The sequence below is a fragment of the Notechis scutatus genome, chromosome 3 (assembly GCF_049901735.1).
Source record: "Notechis scutatus isolate UNSWTSFEM ecotype Mainland chromosome 3, rNotScu1.2, whole genome shotgun sequence".
Classification (NCBI taxonomy): domain Eukaryota; kingdom Metazoa; phylum Chordata; class Lepidosauria; order Squamata; family Elapidae; genus Notechis; species Notechis scutatus.
Genome location: NC_142011.1, coordinates 15,939,058 through 15,955,139, shown reverse-complemented (window position 1 = coordinate 15,955,139; position 16,082 = coordinate 15,939,058). Strand labels below are relative to the sequence as shown.

At 40.7% G+C, this 16,082-nt stretch overlaps 1 protein-coding gene across 1 annotated transcript in view; it reads left to right on the top strand.

The window, feature by feature from the left end:
* The window catches only part of CIMIP1 (ciliary microtubule inner protein 1), a 28,918-nt gene extending 18,186 nt beyond the window's left edge, over positions 1-10,732 (top strand). The window contains exon 4 of the mRNA XM_026664853.2: positions 8,393-10,732. Coding sequence (XP_026520638.1) covers positions 8,393-8,548 — 156 coding nt within the window. The 3' untranslated portion in view covers positions 8,549-10,732. The remainder of the gene's footprint in view (positions 1-8,392) is intronic.
* The last annotated feature ends 5,350 nt before the right edge of the window (positions 10,733-16,082 follow it).

The window sequence follows — 16,082 nt, the reverse complement described above, 5'->3', positions numbered from 1 at the left end:
GTCCCTTGGATTGCAAGGAGATCAGCCAATCCTAAAGGAAATCAACCTTGACTGTTCTTTGGAAGGACAGATACTGAATCTGAAGCTCAAATGCTTTGGCCACCTAATGAGAAGAGAGGATTCATTGGAAAAGACCCTGATGTTGGGAAAGATTCAAGGCAGAAGAAGAGAACAGAGAATGAGAGAATGAGATAGCAATAGCACTTAGACTTAAATACCACTTTACAGTGCTTTACAGTGCTTTACAGCCCTCTCTAAGCGGTTTACAGAGTCAGCATATTGCCCCCAACAATTTGGGTCCTCATTTTACCCACCTCAGAAGGATGGAAGGCTAAGCCTGGTGAGATTTGAACTTCCAAATTGCAAGCAGTCGGCAGTCAGCAGAAGTAGCCTGCAGTACTGCACTCTAACCACTGCGCCACCATGGCTCGTTGATTAAATAGTGTCACAGAGAACATGAGTTTGGGAAAACCCCAGGAGACAAGGGAGGACAAGGGAACCTACTCCCAAAGAATTAGACATGATTTCATGACTGAACAACAACTACAAAAGGTAGAAGAACAAACTAATGACAAGTGCAACAACCAGCCTTAGAACTCACAATGAACATAATAAATGGAAAGATAGATAAACCTTCTCCAGGTTAATCTGTCTCTAGCCTGGGCCCTTAGGCCTACCAGTGATGCATCCACTGTCACTATCATCAAGTTCATCCTCTTCAAGGTCATCATCTTCTTCTCTTTCCCTACTTTTCCAGCATTATAAGCTTCTACAGACAATTTTTGCACAATACGTCACCTGCTTGAGCAGGGGGTTGGACTAGAAGACCTTCAAGGTCCCTTCCAACTCTTAAGGGCCAGCTCTAAGTACCCCACAGGCCAGATTCAGCCCACAGGCCTTGAGTTTGACACCCCTGCTCTAAGTGGACATGAACTGGGAGATCCCAAACCACGGTTTGAGAAATACTGGGATATGGAATATTAGAAGCTTTTTGCAGAAAGCAAGGAGGTAAAACCTATCATGTCCGAGATAGGGGTAATTGGCCGGCTGTTTATATGTAGTGCTTGTCCTACCATTGTTGATTGGGAGATTGTTCCTTCATTGATTGCTCTCTGAATGAGGTATTGTTTCTTCATTTATTCCTGTGTGAATGGAGTATTGTTTCTTCCTTGATTGCCGCTGTTTGTCTGATGCTGCTTCCTATTGAGCTGGTGGTTAATTAATAGTCATGCATTGAGGAAGGGGATGCTTAGAGCTGTTTGCCCCTTTCTCTGACCTTTGGCTGATTCCTTTTTTCAACTGGCTGCAGATGACGCTTATCTCAGCTTGCCTGCTAATGGCTGATTTGTCAGAGTGCCAAGGAATTCTCTTGCATTTTTGGATCTGGCTTGGTTCAAAACAGAGTTAGCTTGGGGCTTCTGGGTGTTTGAAGTCCACAAGTCTTAAAGTTGCCAAGGTTGAACACCCTTGGTCTAAAATATCTGCTGTCTCCTCATTGAAATTTGTCAATCTTGAAGTGCTTTCATATCACACCATCATAATTTTCAATCAGAATAGAGCTGGAAGGGACCTTGGAGGTCTTCTAAGTCCAATCCTCTGATCAAGCAGGAGACCCTATTCCCGGGATGGCGAATCTATGCCACGCGTGCCAGAGGTGGCATGCAGAGCCCTCTCTGTGAGCACGCACGCCATTGCCAGCTGGCCTTCGGGTTTTCGGTGCTCCAGCACGTGTGCACGCATTCCGGTTTGAGCACTCAGTGCCGAAAAGGTTCGCCATCACTGCCGTATACCATTTCAAACAGGTGGCTGTCCAGTCTTTTTTTAAAAACCTCCATTGATGAAGCACCTACAACTTCTGAAGGCAAGCTGTTCTACTGATTAATTGTCCTTACTGTTAGGAAGTTTCTCCTTAATTCACCCCTAGTCCTTCTCTTCTCTGGACTGGCAATTCCTGCAAGCGTTCTTCATGTTTTTCTCTCCAGGCCCTTCATCATCTTAGTTGCTCTTCTTTGCACTTTTTCCAAAGTCTCAACTTCTTTTTTATAATGTGGTGACCAAAACTGGATGCAGTGTTCCAGGTATGGGTCTTATTAAAGCTTTATAAAGTGGTACTAATACTTCACGTGATTTGGATTCTATGCCTCTATTTATACAACCAAGGATTGTATTAGCTTTTTTGACGGCTGCTGCACACTGCTGGCTCACCTTTAAGTAATTGTCCACTAGGACTCCAAGGTCCCTCTCACACAGGGGTGAAATTCAACCACCTTGGCCCGGCTCAGGAGAGGTGGTAGGGATGATTTGAATTGGTAAAAAATCACCCCTGGTTGCTATTACTATTATACCAAGCCACAACCACAGCCACGCCCCAGAGCTGGTAGGAAAAAATGTTGAATTTCACCCCTACTCTCACAGCTACTGTTTTGAGTCAGGTTTCACCTAATCTGTACTTGTACCTTTGGTTTTTCCTCTCTAGGTGTAAAGCTTTGCTTTTCTCCACAATAAATTTCATGTTTTTGGATAGGGTCAAGTCTGTCAAGATGGTTTTGGGTCCTGAGCTTGTCTTCTTGTGCATTGGCTATTCCTGCCAGCTTAGTGTCATCTGAAAATTTGATGAATTCCCCTTCTGTTCCCTCATCTAAGTCATTTTATGAAGATATTGAAGAGCACTGGGCCTAAGACAGAATATTGTGGTACCCCACTGCTTACTTCCCTCCATGTAGATGTAGTACCATTAATGACTACTCATTGAATATGGCATGCCAGCCATTTACAAATCCATCTGGTGGCAATGTTGTCTACCCCACATTTTTCTAGTTTATCAAGAAGTCGGTTGTGGTCTACTTTGTCGAATGCCTTGCTAAAGTCTCAGTATATTATGTTCATGTTTCACTGGTCTACTAATTTAGTCACTTTGTCAAAGAATGAAATGGTTTGGTATGATCTGTTTTTAACAAACCCATGCTAACTACTAGTTTTAACTTTATTTGTTTTTAGATGTTCACAGATCTGTTTTTGATTATCTTTTCCAGTATCTTCCATGGTACTGGTTCTGAGATAATACCTGCCAGTTCCTTCAGAATGCTGGGATGTAATCTGTCAGGTCCTGGTGATTTATATTCATCAAGATATAGATAGGTGTTCTCTTACCATTTTCTTGCTTATTTCAATTTTTATTTCTAGTCTGTCTTTTACAGATGTTTTTGATAGTTTGAGCTATAGTTTCTTCTTGCATGAAGACTGATGCAAAGAATGAATTAAGTAGCTCTCTTTCTGCTTTCACAACTTGTGACTATTCATGGATATTTTCTTGATAATCTTCTACCTAAAATTGACGGGGTTAGTGGCTGACTGAGTTAAGCATGTTATGGGAAGGAAGCTAGCTTGTGGGGATAATGCTCCCATTGCCTTTCATGTCACATCTGCTGAGACTTGAAGAGAACATTATATTTTTCTTGCATCTACTGATTTCTGTTGCTGCTGTTCAGTTTAAATGTTCACTGTATAGGTCAGTTGTGAATCATCACTCCAATATAATTGGTAAACAAGCTGATGGATACCAGCTAGTGATCTAAGTGCACAGTTCCCAGATGGCTCAAGAATGTCCTTTTGCTTCTCGCTATGAGGAGAAAGAGGGATTGTCAATTTAAGATTGCACCAAATGGATTATACAGAATGTGAAACCATTGTCTTTAATTGTGGTGGCTCTCTCTAGCATAATTAGCTCCTAAATTGGAATAATCTGGATACAGCCTGCCTACTCCTGAATCCATTCTTTCTTCATATGATAAAACAACAATGGTTTCCAGATGTGTTAGATTTCCCCACACTGGGGGAAGTTGAAATGAGGCACAGCTGAACTGAGGGGAACACAAATATGGGGAAAGCTAGAGGAGAACATGTTGAGTTTAAGGATATTTAGGAGCCCTTATTTACTTAGGCATTTAAACATGAACAAGGTTGACACCGGATATTCAGCCTTAGTTTTACAGAGCAGTCCGGCTGCCTTTTCAGAGCATTCTGATAAATTCAACATTCCCTTGTTATTTGATTGGCAGGATAAAATTGAGGGTGGAATGATGTGCATTGCCTTCCCGGCCATTATTATTTTTAATTCTCTCCCACTGCTCGGGAATTAATTCAGCTTTCTGCCATACATGACCTACATTCCTCCCCACACCGGGGGCATGGTAAAAGGTTGGTATGCTTAGCTCTCTTTCAGGTTCACAACCCTTTCCTCCTCCCCCCAAGACCCTGATGGATCCTCCCAGACTTCTCAGTCTGAATAGCCAGTCCTAAAACCTGAGAAGGAGGCATCAAAGGGAATTTCATATTAAATTTCCTCTTCACCTGCTGGAGCATTTTCTCTCTGCTTCTGATGTTGTGTGATAGCATCCTGGTGCCATATGACTGCTGTCTTATTGATATTGATGCAGAAGAAAATATTGAAAATTCAGAATAACAGAGTTGAAAAGGACCTTGGAGGTCTTCTAGTCCAACCCCCTGCTCAAGCAGATGACCCTACATCATTCCAGACAAGTGGCAATCCAGTCTTTTCTTAAAAGCCTCCAGTGATGGTACATCCACAACTTCTGAAGGCCAGCTGTTCCACTGGTTAATTGTCCTCACTGTTTGGAAGTTTCTCCTTAATTCCAGGTTGCTTCTCTCTTTGATTAGTTTCCAACCATCGTTTCTTGTCTTGCCTTCTGGTACTTTGGAAAATAAGTTGACCCCCTTTTCTTTGTGGCAGCCTCTGAGATTTTGAAATACTGCTATTATGTCAGTCCCAGTCCTTCTTTTCACTAGATTAGACATATCCAGTTCCTGCAACCATTCTTCATATGTTTTAGCCTCCAGCTCTCTAATCATCTTTCTTGCTCTTTTCTGCATTCTTTCCAAAGTCTCAACATCTTTTTTATAACCAAAACTGGATGCAGTATTCCAAGTGTGGTCTTACTAAGGCTTTGTAAAGTGGTACTAATGGTTCACATGATTTTGATTCTGTTCCTGTTCTCTATTCTATCGCTATCTATTCTATTCAATAGAGTCTTCCCCAACCAGAGAGGAATTGAGATTGCAACTTTACTGTTTCTGGGGAAAAAAATGACAGTAAACCAAATGCCCCTCCTCTTCTTTCTTTTTAGAATGTGGTGATCCCATTTGCCACAAATATTTTTGACTCTTTTTACAGAGAATTATGCAAACCTTCAGAGAATGATAGGAATAGAATAGAATAGAATAGAATAGAATAGAATAGAATAGAATAGAATAGAATAGAATAGAATAGAATAGAATAGAATAGAATACCTTTATTGTCATTGCATTCCACAAATACAATGAAATTTGAAAGCTACTCCAGCATAGTGCCCCAAACACCACATCACAATCACACAACAGAGTATTTAAAAATTAAAATAATTAAAATAATAATAATTAAAAACCTAGTCTAAAACCTATCTAAAACATTTAGTAAATTAAATAGTTTAAAAATGCCACTACATACATAGGACTAAATCACAAATGCACTGCTTGATTCAAGACAATTATTGCCTTGGAAAAGAAACTGTTTCTCAGTCTATTAGTCCTCATTTTAAGACACCTATAACGTCTCCCTGATGGTAACAGTTCGAAATATGAATGACCAGGATGAGAACGGTCTGTGGAGTATAGTTAGGCCATGTCTGTAACTGACAGATCGATGCCAAATTGTGATTTTAATATAGATTTCACCTGGTATTTATTATTTTATTCTAAAAAAAATTTAAACTGAATATTCCCTGGGTGTTTTTAATTGTTCTGGTCTCTGGTCTTAGACTGTAATAAACTTGATTTGATTTGCTGGTTGCAGTGTCCCAGGGTCATATGTTATCACCATTTATAATCTTCCCAGCCAGCTTCTGACAAGCAAAGCCAATAGGGCAAGCTGGATTAACTGCCTGACTTGCTTAACAACTGCACTGATTCGCTTAACAACCATGGCAGAAAAAAAGATCGTAAAATTGGGCATGACTCAACTGACCTGCCTGGCAAGAGAAATTCTGGCTCTAATTGTGTTTCATAAGTCAAGGACTACCTGTACTGTCCCTGCATAATGTGTTTCCGTAATCTTCTTTTCAGATTAGACTTGCCATCAAGCCTAATCAAGATTTCGTTCACCTGTCAAGGGAGAAACTCTGGGCACTATTTTATACTTTTGCAAAATATGTCATTGAAAAAAAATATGCCTTTTTTTTTCTCCTGTCCCTTTAAATGAAAAATTGCTGTTGTTTTAAGAATCACGTTATCCACGGCAGCATTTTTTTTCCCCCAGGTTCATGCAGAAGTCAAGAAAAGAATGGCGGAGTGGTCTGAAGAGCTTCTTCCTAATACCTTTTAGGCGCACGCAGCCCTCATATATATTCTGTCACCATTCGATTTCTTTTGGAGGAAAGGAAATAGATTCAAGCAGAGGCCCAAGAGCACCTACAGAGGGATTTTTAGCTATATATTTTTGTGGGTCTGACAAAATGCTGCTGACCTACTTAATTAAATGTGGTCTTGAATGCTGACAACCAAGATTTATAAAAATCACTTAGACCTTTATTGAAAAATCAATTATTTCTAACATGCAAGCAAAACAAAAATATATATGAATAAATAAATATGCCAAAGAGCAATGCTTGGTAAACTGACCATAATCAATATGGTTAAAAATACAGCCCACAACATTTTTAACATTCCAGCGTTCTCATCTTTGATTCCCAGGGTGAGATGCAGTCCTCAGTTCCTAAAGTTACAGAGCTGAGTCCTTTAATATTTTATTACTTGAAACTTTTCAACCAGCAAGTGGAACAACCAGTCCTGTCAAGATAACTCAGCATAGGTCTTGAACATATGCAAAACAAAACAATTATAATCAAAAGTGGGGCTTTTGTAATTAACTTGTTCTTAATAAAATACATTCAACAATAATATGGGCGCTTCTAGCAAAAATATAGTATAAAATTTAATGAAAAGTAAATAGGGATAGTTGTTGACTTATGATGGTAATTGACCCTGGCAATTACAGTCATTAGTTGTGATGGCCAAAAAGTGAGTCACCATGTGACCGGACCCATTTTTACAACTATTTTTGTGGCAGTTGTTAAGCAAAGGTGGCAGTCACTAAGCAAGCATTGCAGTTGTTAAGCAAACCCATTGTTCTCCGGTTTTTGTTGGAAATCCAAAATAGATTCTGGTTTCTAACAAAACCATCATAAATCATGGTCACATATAGGAGAAGAGCAGGCAGAGCTGGAGGGCAGAGTTAAATGTGTCATTAGTTTAGAATTATTGCGTTGCCACACGCGATCCAAGCCCAGTCCCCTTTGTTTCCACTGACCCTTATTTAGCGCCAGTTTAGTTTTAACCATTATATAACTAAACCCTTGTGTACAGGTAGCAATAATAAACTCTTCTGTGGTTTGAACTCAACAAATACTCCTGATTATTTGCACCTGATACCACAGGGCACCACAAACAGCCATAAAAGTAGGCCAATTGCTGATTGCCCAAAATGGAGTCATGTGATTGCAGCAGAGGCAACATTGGAACTTTGAAATTTTGATCGCTTCTCAACTTCGTACTTGATGTGGAAAAGAATGAAAATTGGGTTTTACCGATTAGACTGATAGATCTTTATGGAAATGGCTTGTTCGTATTACTATGAAAAAGCAAAAAGTTGTGATTTGATGTTAATGCCTTAATTTTACTGTAACAGAGTCAGAAGTCAATGCTTCTTTTTCTTTTTTTTTCTTATCTTTCTTCACCTCTCTTTCTCTCCCCACACCCACCTCCCACTGCTTTTCTGTTTACTTTGTATTGTGTATTTTATAACACTTTATAATTCAATAAAAAATGTTGACTGAGAAATGTTGATCATGTTTCTATGGGGATGGAAGTGTGAAAAATGGCCATGTCACTTTTTTTTTCAGGGCCGTTGTAACCTCAAACAGCCACTAAATAAACTGTTGTAAGTCGAGAACTACCTGTAGTAAGGACATTTCTTCTCTGTACATTGCTTAAAGAGGGCTATAAAGCAGGGGTCTCCAATCTTGGCAACTTTAAGACTTGTGGACTTCAACTCCCAGAATTCCTCAGCCAGCAAAGCTGGCTGAGGAACTCTGGGAGTTGAAGTCCACAAATCTTAAAGTTGCCAAGGTTGGAGACCCCTGCTGTAAAGCACTGTGAAGCGATATATAAGTACAAGTGCTATTGCGATAATATGGGCCCACCAATTTTTCATTACAATTATTATATTTGCTCCTTTTGATTTGTTTGGGTAGTTAGCTGTCTCAGGTTTGATTGATTATAGAAAAAAAACAGGGTGCAAGAGCCTAAATCTGTAAATAAAACAAGTGCTCCTCACTTCCAGATCGTTGCATCCCCACCCGTTCCGCAAACAACCCAAGGGTTTATCGGCTGGAGGTCTTCAGTTCCAGGCTTAGAACTTGAGCGTTATTATCAGATCAGAAGTTCCAAAGGTGCCTTTTACAAGGACTTGAAATGGCCAAATGAACCAACCGACTGACTTCATCCAGTATGTAGGCTGACTTTGATTTCTTTTGCTTCCTTTCCTAAGCATCTTTCACCATTTCTGTTAAGGAGTCACTGTGCTATTAGCTAACCTGTTTGTGCGTCACCCTTGCAATGCTTGGGGTTAAAATTAATTATGGTACAGGAAGCGTAGCCTAGTAACAGCAGCATTAAACACCAGTTCTGTGCAATGTGTTATGTTACCTTACTGTTTTGTAACCGGAGCGGGTCCTCCTCTTGCTTCATAACAATTTGGGGACCCCAGAGAATTTTTAGCAGAATGGAGCAAAGGAAACCCTGCTTGGGATGCTCATTGAGATCCATAGGATCTTCAAACCTGCCCCAACTCCAAATTCATTTTAGGCATAATTGCCATGCCTCCTGCCATTTTGAGGTGGGACACACACCACACTAGTACTGCAAGAGCCAAATAAAATGAATCTAGTTTAAAAAAACAAACAAACACCTACTCCAAAACAAGGAAAAAACCTAGCCTTTTCATGGATGAAATATGGTTCCATCTACTTTACAGCAGGGGTCTTCCAACCTTGGCAACTTTAAGCCTAGAGGATTTCAACTCCCAGAATTGAAGGCTTAAAGTTGCCAAGGTTGGAGACCCCTGCTTTACAGCAATCCTACTCACTCTGAGGTCTTGGCATTTCCAGAAATGCTAAGAGCAGCCATCAGAAAGTTGTCTACTTCTACATTAAAATGTAACGTAGTTTGTCGGTTTATGTCATACAGCATTATCTGTAAATGATGGTTTAAGGCTGGATTGTGTGAGCCTAGCCAATTGTGATTTATTCAATATGTAGAGCTACACAAAATGTTTAGCAGAGAAGATGGTGGGAAAAGGGATAATGCTATCAGATCTGGGCTACCAAACGCCAGGCATCTACTCAATGGAATCAAAAAGATACAGAAAATTAACACAAGTTTATTAATTATTTGACAGGCAATTTATATTTTGTACACCAAATGTGTAGTTTCTGTTCTTGTTCATGGCTGTGTTCATAATAACTTTGGTTAACCTGACTTTGTATTATTCCACTTAAATAAATTGAATCACAACCATATTGAGCCACAAAAATTCTAACCCAGGTTAATACATAGCAAGCTTGTGAGGTAATGTGAATGCAATCAGTGAGCTGGCTAAGCATGTTGTATGAACCCATCTAGTATCTAATAGGGCTTCATTTGATTTTGCTGGGGATCTTCTGAGTCGTAATGAAATTCAGTTTTGCTCAACTCCTTGAGATCTGCTAAAATTGTTTAGTTTTTGCCATCTAATGTGCACATGAACTGTGGAAAAAAGAAAATGGACAGCTATTAATAGATGTGAAAAAGAGATGGGCCGACCAAGAGGAGCTTGATCAAAGATTCTCCAAAACATAGAACAAACAACAGGGTAAGGAATTTACAATGCAATATACCAAAATTCAGCAAACAGAAGTTTAAATGCCTATTCTCTAAAATTGGTGATCTCAATCAGTGACATGCACAATTCAGGTAGGACTCAGCAGACATGGAGTAAATCAATAAAATTAAGTCTTTAAAACTTGGGTAAATGAACAATGTTGAGATAGACGGTAGTGTTGGCTGGTCTTTCCAATCTCAAAAGCTGAGTAAATTAGGTTAATCAAAAAGGACAAGAAAATTCAGGGGCTAGGCTAAGAAATTGAAAAAGAATCCAGAAGAAGTCAGTGGCATCACTTCCATATTGCTACAAAAATGTGCCCATAAAGTCACCAGGAATTTATCATCACCAAAAGACTTCTTTCGTGGAGAGAATTCCTCAGACAGCATAAGAAAGCTCACTTACCACTGACTTTTGCAGAGCTCAACTTTTACAAAGATGATGGACTAACAATATGTTGTTATCCCATATTCATGGGTTGCAAAAGAGGTTTTTGTGGTAAAACTTTGACCAGCCCTACCCACCCATATTCCTGAGCTTAAATGTGCCTTGAAAAAAAGCTTTCAGAATTACAAATGAAGAAAATAACTTTTAATTGAGAAGCAATAAACAAGATTTTACAGAATTATAAATAAAGTGCTTTTCTGTGTAAGTTTTTGAACACCTTTCCCAAGAACAATAATGTTTTTCAGGTTCAGATCTGGAAATGAATCATCATTTATTTGAATGACTTGTAGCAATGAAAGATGATGTTAAGACTAAAAATAATGCATGTCTATGTCCATGTATTTTTGTTTTTTAAATATCAGGCTTTGGACAACAATGCAGGAAGATTTGCTGTTAAGTAGCATGCACTACAAACTATAATCACAGCCCCAACATCTATAATTAACTGTGTCTTTCAATGATAATATGAGCTTTGCATAATATTGATTTCCCCCAGATGTAATAACTTATCGATATATTGCACACCAATTTTTCCATATAGTATGGACATGCATGCATGCATTCAGTACAAAACTAATTGGATTTCACATCAAAGATCATTAAAACATTGCTCTTTGCAAAAGGTTAGAGGGGGAATTTCAAGCAAACAAGGACTTTCACTCTTTGAGTTCCACAAAGGAACTTATCTCTGATATCTATCTCCCTAAGTCTAGACCAGCACTGCCCAACCTTGGAACTTTAAGACTTGTGGACTTCAGGTCCCAGAATTCTCCAACCAGCATAACTAGATTGGGAATTCTGGGGGTTGAAGTCCACGTGATGCATCTGGCCTGCAGACTGCCAGTTTGACACCCCTGGTGTAGAAGATATGAGCACCTGTAATGAAATGTGGGAATGAACTTGGGGAGAAAAGGGGAAGAGATGAAAAGAGATTTAGGAAACTCCTTCCTAAGTTTCTTTCTCTTCCTAGGAAGCAATTAGACAAGAGAGGCAGAAGTCCTCAATTGACTCAACAGGCAGAGGAAGAAACTTAGGAAGGATTCACCCTAATGCAGGGGTGTCAAACTCAATTTCCTTGAGGGCCGCATCAGGTTTGTGATTGACCTAGGGGAGGCTGGGCAGGTGTGGCTGAGTGGGTGGGTGTGCCCAACTGAGTGGCTGTGGCCAACTGAGTGAGTGTGGCCAGCTTGACACCACTCTCCAAACTCTGGCATGTTTCCTCTTCGCATTGGGTAGACCATGCCAAAGCTACATTGGCCTGATCTTTTTTCTTCACACTGGATGGACTGGGCTGAAGCCATGCTGGTGCAATCTTTCCCCTTTGCACTGGGTAGACCAGGATGGCCTCACAGGCCAGATCCAACCACATCATGGGCCTGATGTGGCCCATGGGCCTTGACTTTAACACCCCTGCCCTAATGGATCAAGCCAGTGGTGGGCTGCAACCGGTTTAACAACCAGTTCTGTGAATGTGCGCTTCACCTAACGTGCTTGCGCGCAGTGTTCAAAATACAGCAATTTGAAGCTCAGCTGCTTACTTTCTAGGGCAGCCCCAGTAAGCAGAACAGCTGAGGCATGGAAATCATCTGTGCCGCGTGACTCAGCTGAGCCAGAAAGAAGGAAATATAGGATAGGATATGGCAGGGGCGGGTGGCGGGGCCAGCTGATGGTCAGAAGTACCGGTTTGCTAGAACCAATCTGAACCAGCAGCAGTCCACCACTAGATCAAGCAGTTAAAATGATGATGGGAAGTCTGTGCTTTCAGACTTGTAACATTCTGTTAATGTAAACTTACAATAAAGAAAAAAATGTTGCTCTAGTTGGGTTTGCTGCCTGGTTTACCCAGGAGGTCTGATAGCACCCAAAACTTTCATAGCTGATAATTATACGTAAAACTACAAGGTGAGCCTATTCCAGCTGGAAACATAAAAAGTTTGTAGCAACTCAGACATTCTTTTAAACTGGTGGTCCAGGGCACTTAAGACAGGGCTGCAAATAATTTAAGCTGTGAAGGATTTTCTGCAGTTTTAAAAATTTACTTTTTGTGTGGGGGGATCCATTTGGCCATTTTCATAAGTCAATAACTTTCAAATATATTTCTTCATTAACCAGATCTCTCTAACATGGTCCTACCGGATGTTCTCTCTCTCTTTTTTTTAAAGAAATGGGATAACAACAATAACAGTCACCTTCAAACACAGTTACAAATTAGTGATAAAAAGGTCTGGCTAGTGAATTGCAAACAGGCAGCATCCAAGTATTTAATCACTCCAGTTATGAAACCTGGCATTTAATCTATGGAAATTAACCTCCTTATTGGAATCCAACTGGGCACATAAATGTCACCAGTGCTTTAAAAGGCCACACAATTGCCAAGGTCACCACAGTGTAAGTAAATCTGATGTATTATCTTAGGCATAAGCATCCAGGCCAATTCCCATGTGTGTTTTGCTCTTGTCCTTTAAAGATCATCTTTAGGATTTGGAATGAAGATTTCCACGTTAATTTTGTGGGCGCATATTGTTGTTTCTTGTTATTAGTTATTAGCTTCTCTTAATGCTTTACTAAGAGATATAAAATAAAACAGCACTAGTACTCATAGTACAGATATAAGAATAAATAGGTATGGGGAATTTTTTTAAAACATGATTTTTTAAAAACAATGCCAGTGGGGAAGTTTGCAGTTGAACCTGCTGTATACTGTAGATTGATAGATTCATTGAGTCATTGAGTCATTCATTCATTATTGTGTTATAAACTCCCAGATTCAACTAAAATAATTCCCAGCAATCATTTATCCCATTCTTTATTATGAACAGTATTCTGGGTTGGAATCAGAATTCATAGGGTCATAATGAGGGGCTTTTAAGAAGAGCAAAGAAAAGCCTATTGATAGGCAACCCACAAACAACTTATTTTCCACAAGACAAGAAACAATGGATGGAAACTTAATCAAGGAGAGAAGCAACCTGGAATTAGGGAGAAACATCCTAACAATGAAAACAATTAACCAGTGGAACAGCTTTGCCTTCAGAAGTTGTGGGTGCTCCCCCACAACTGGACAGCCACTTGACTGGAATCCTGTTTGAGCAGGGGGTTGGACTAGAAGACCTCCAAGGTCCCTTCCACCTCTATTTGGATTGATCAGCGTTGAAAGGGGCATTTGGACCACTGTCTCTAAACTCTTACTTGGAGCTGAATTAACATTAAAACATTCTTGACAATAGCTTACCTTTTGTTTAAACTCGTGAAGAGGAGCTCAGTACTTTAGTGATAAGCAGTTCCACCATGGAAGTTCAACTGGAATCTACCAGTTTAGATTAAACCCATTTTCATTCCAGAACAAAAGGGGTCATGATATCGTATCATTTTAATAAATAGTAAAATACTCAGATCATGGCAAAAGTCATTCACCATTCTGCTATGATAAAAGCCGTGGTGGTACAGCGGTTAGAATGAAGTGTTGCAAGCTAACTCTGCCGGCTGCCAGGAGTGCAATCCTATCCGGCTCAAGGTTGAGTCAGCCTTCCATCCTTCTGAGGTGGGTAAAATGAGGACCCAAATTGTTGGCAGCAATACGCTGACTCTGTAAACTGCTTAGTGAGGGCTGTAAAAATACTATGAAGTGGTAAATAAGTCTAAGTGCTATTGTTATATATAGGCTTCATTATTAATCAACAGCCCAGAAGAAAGAATGGATTGTCTGATGCTAAATGTGAGTGTATATCCATGCCAGTTTAGACTTCAGAAAGTCCATTCCCATGAAACCTATGATGAATTCTGAAGAAAAAGGGCCTTTTGTGTCCCATAAGACTTCAAACTGTGCTCAGGGAAGATTGGGAGATTTTATCCAGCTGTTTCCTTCTTTACTATATAGAGGTAGTCCTCAGCTTATGACCATTTAACAACTGTTGAAATTATGATAGCAGTGAAAAAAGTGACTTATGACTGGTCTCTGCATCTATCACCATTGTGATATCCCAATGGTTACCTTATCAAAGTTTGGGTGCTTGGCTGCCAGCCCGTATTTATGATGGTTGCAGTGTCCCAGGGTTATAAGATTGCTACTTGCAACCTTCCCAGGGGGCTTTCAAAGGCAAAGTCAATGGAGGAAAGTGGATTTGCTTAATGACATGTGATTTGCTTAATGACCTCAGCAAGAAATGTCGTAAAATTGGGCACAATTCACTTAAAGACTTCATCACTTAACAATAGAAGTTCTGGTCCCAGTTGTGAGTCAAGGACTCCCTAATACTAGAAATTCACTCAGATGAGTGGAATTGTCTTCCCCACACATAGGTGGCATGGCACAGAGGTAACACAGGCAGCTAGCAGTTCAAACTGCCCCTTTATTGCTCCAAATTTCCTCAAACACTCCCACATTTCTGGCAAGTCCCAGAGCAAAGTGATGACACACACACACACATACGCCTCAATCGGCCTCTGGCTGCAAATAGTCCAGCCCAACGCTGTGAGCACCATGGCTGCAAAGCAAGAAATCCAGAAAGAATGCAAGGAATCCAGGAAAGTTCAAATGTCAGCACTCAACACTCCAGGAATTCAGCATTTGTTCCCAACAAATGCTCCTCCCCACGGCGTCTCCTTAAGTCTCAGTCCCCAGGTGTGCCTTGTGAAGAGGAGTGGGGTGCTTTCCTCCTGAGTAGATGGGTCAGTCTGCACTATTCTCGCCTTCCCTCCACTCTCCGTGCTCGAAGATCAGGAGGGGGTGGTCCTTGCTCATCGCCTGAGCTCTGTCTCTCTTGTTCACTGCTTAGCCTCTCTTGGTCATCCATCCCCCATTCCTCCCTGCCTACAAGCCGTCTCACTCCTGAAAGGCCCTGGACTGACTGGGCCTGCTCCTCCCCATTTTCCTCCAAATCCACCCTCTCAATCTCCATCAGCTCCAATTCCAGCTCGCCTTCCTTCTCAGATTCAGGCTCCAATGGGGGCATGACAATAGGCAATGCAGCGAGCCACGACAGTGCCGAAATGACAACACAGATGCAAGGCCTTCCCTTCACGTTTGCATCCTGAAACACAAGGGGTGGAGTTTGCATGGCAACATCACAAAGGATGCTTCATCATGTGTTGCTCCTCGCCCTTCGGCAGATGGCGTAACCGTGTAGTGCTCCAGCAGGTAGAAAAATATATCCATGCTTGGAGGGTTTCAGTGTATGCTTTCCCTCCTTTCTCATAACTGCTTTACAGTTTTTGCTTTTTGTCTTCCTTCATTGCATTTGCTGTGCTGTAAATGTGACGTTCCACTGTCGTTAGGAACAGCACTACAGCTAAATACAGGTAGTCCTCCAGTTATGACCACAGTGGAGCCCAAAATTTATGTTACTAAGTGAGATACGTGCCAAGTAAGCTTTGCCCCGTTTTGCAACCTTTCTTGCCACAGTCGATGAGACAGTCACTTACCTGAAATAGTATAGGGCCTCCTGCTTGATCAGGGGGCTGGACTAGAAGACCTCCAAGGTCCCTTCCAGCTCATTCATTCCATTCTATTCTATTCTTCCGTCTATCCAGGACGTGGCACATAAATGATCCTTGAGCAAGAATCCACAGGATTGTCTGGGATGCTATGATACATCCTTTTCATGGTCTGATTTCCTTGTTACCTTCTGGGAAGAGGCTTCATGGTATCTGTATGTGGGGTGTGTGT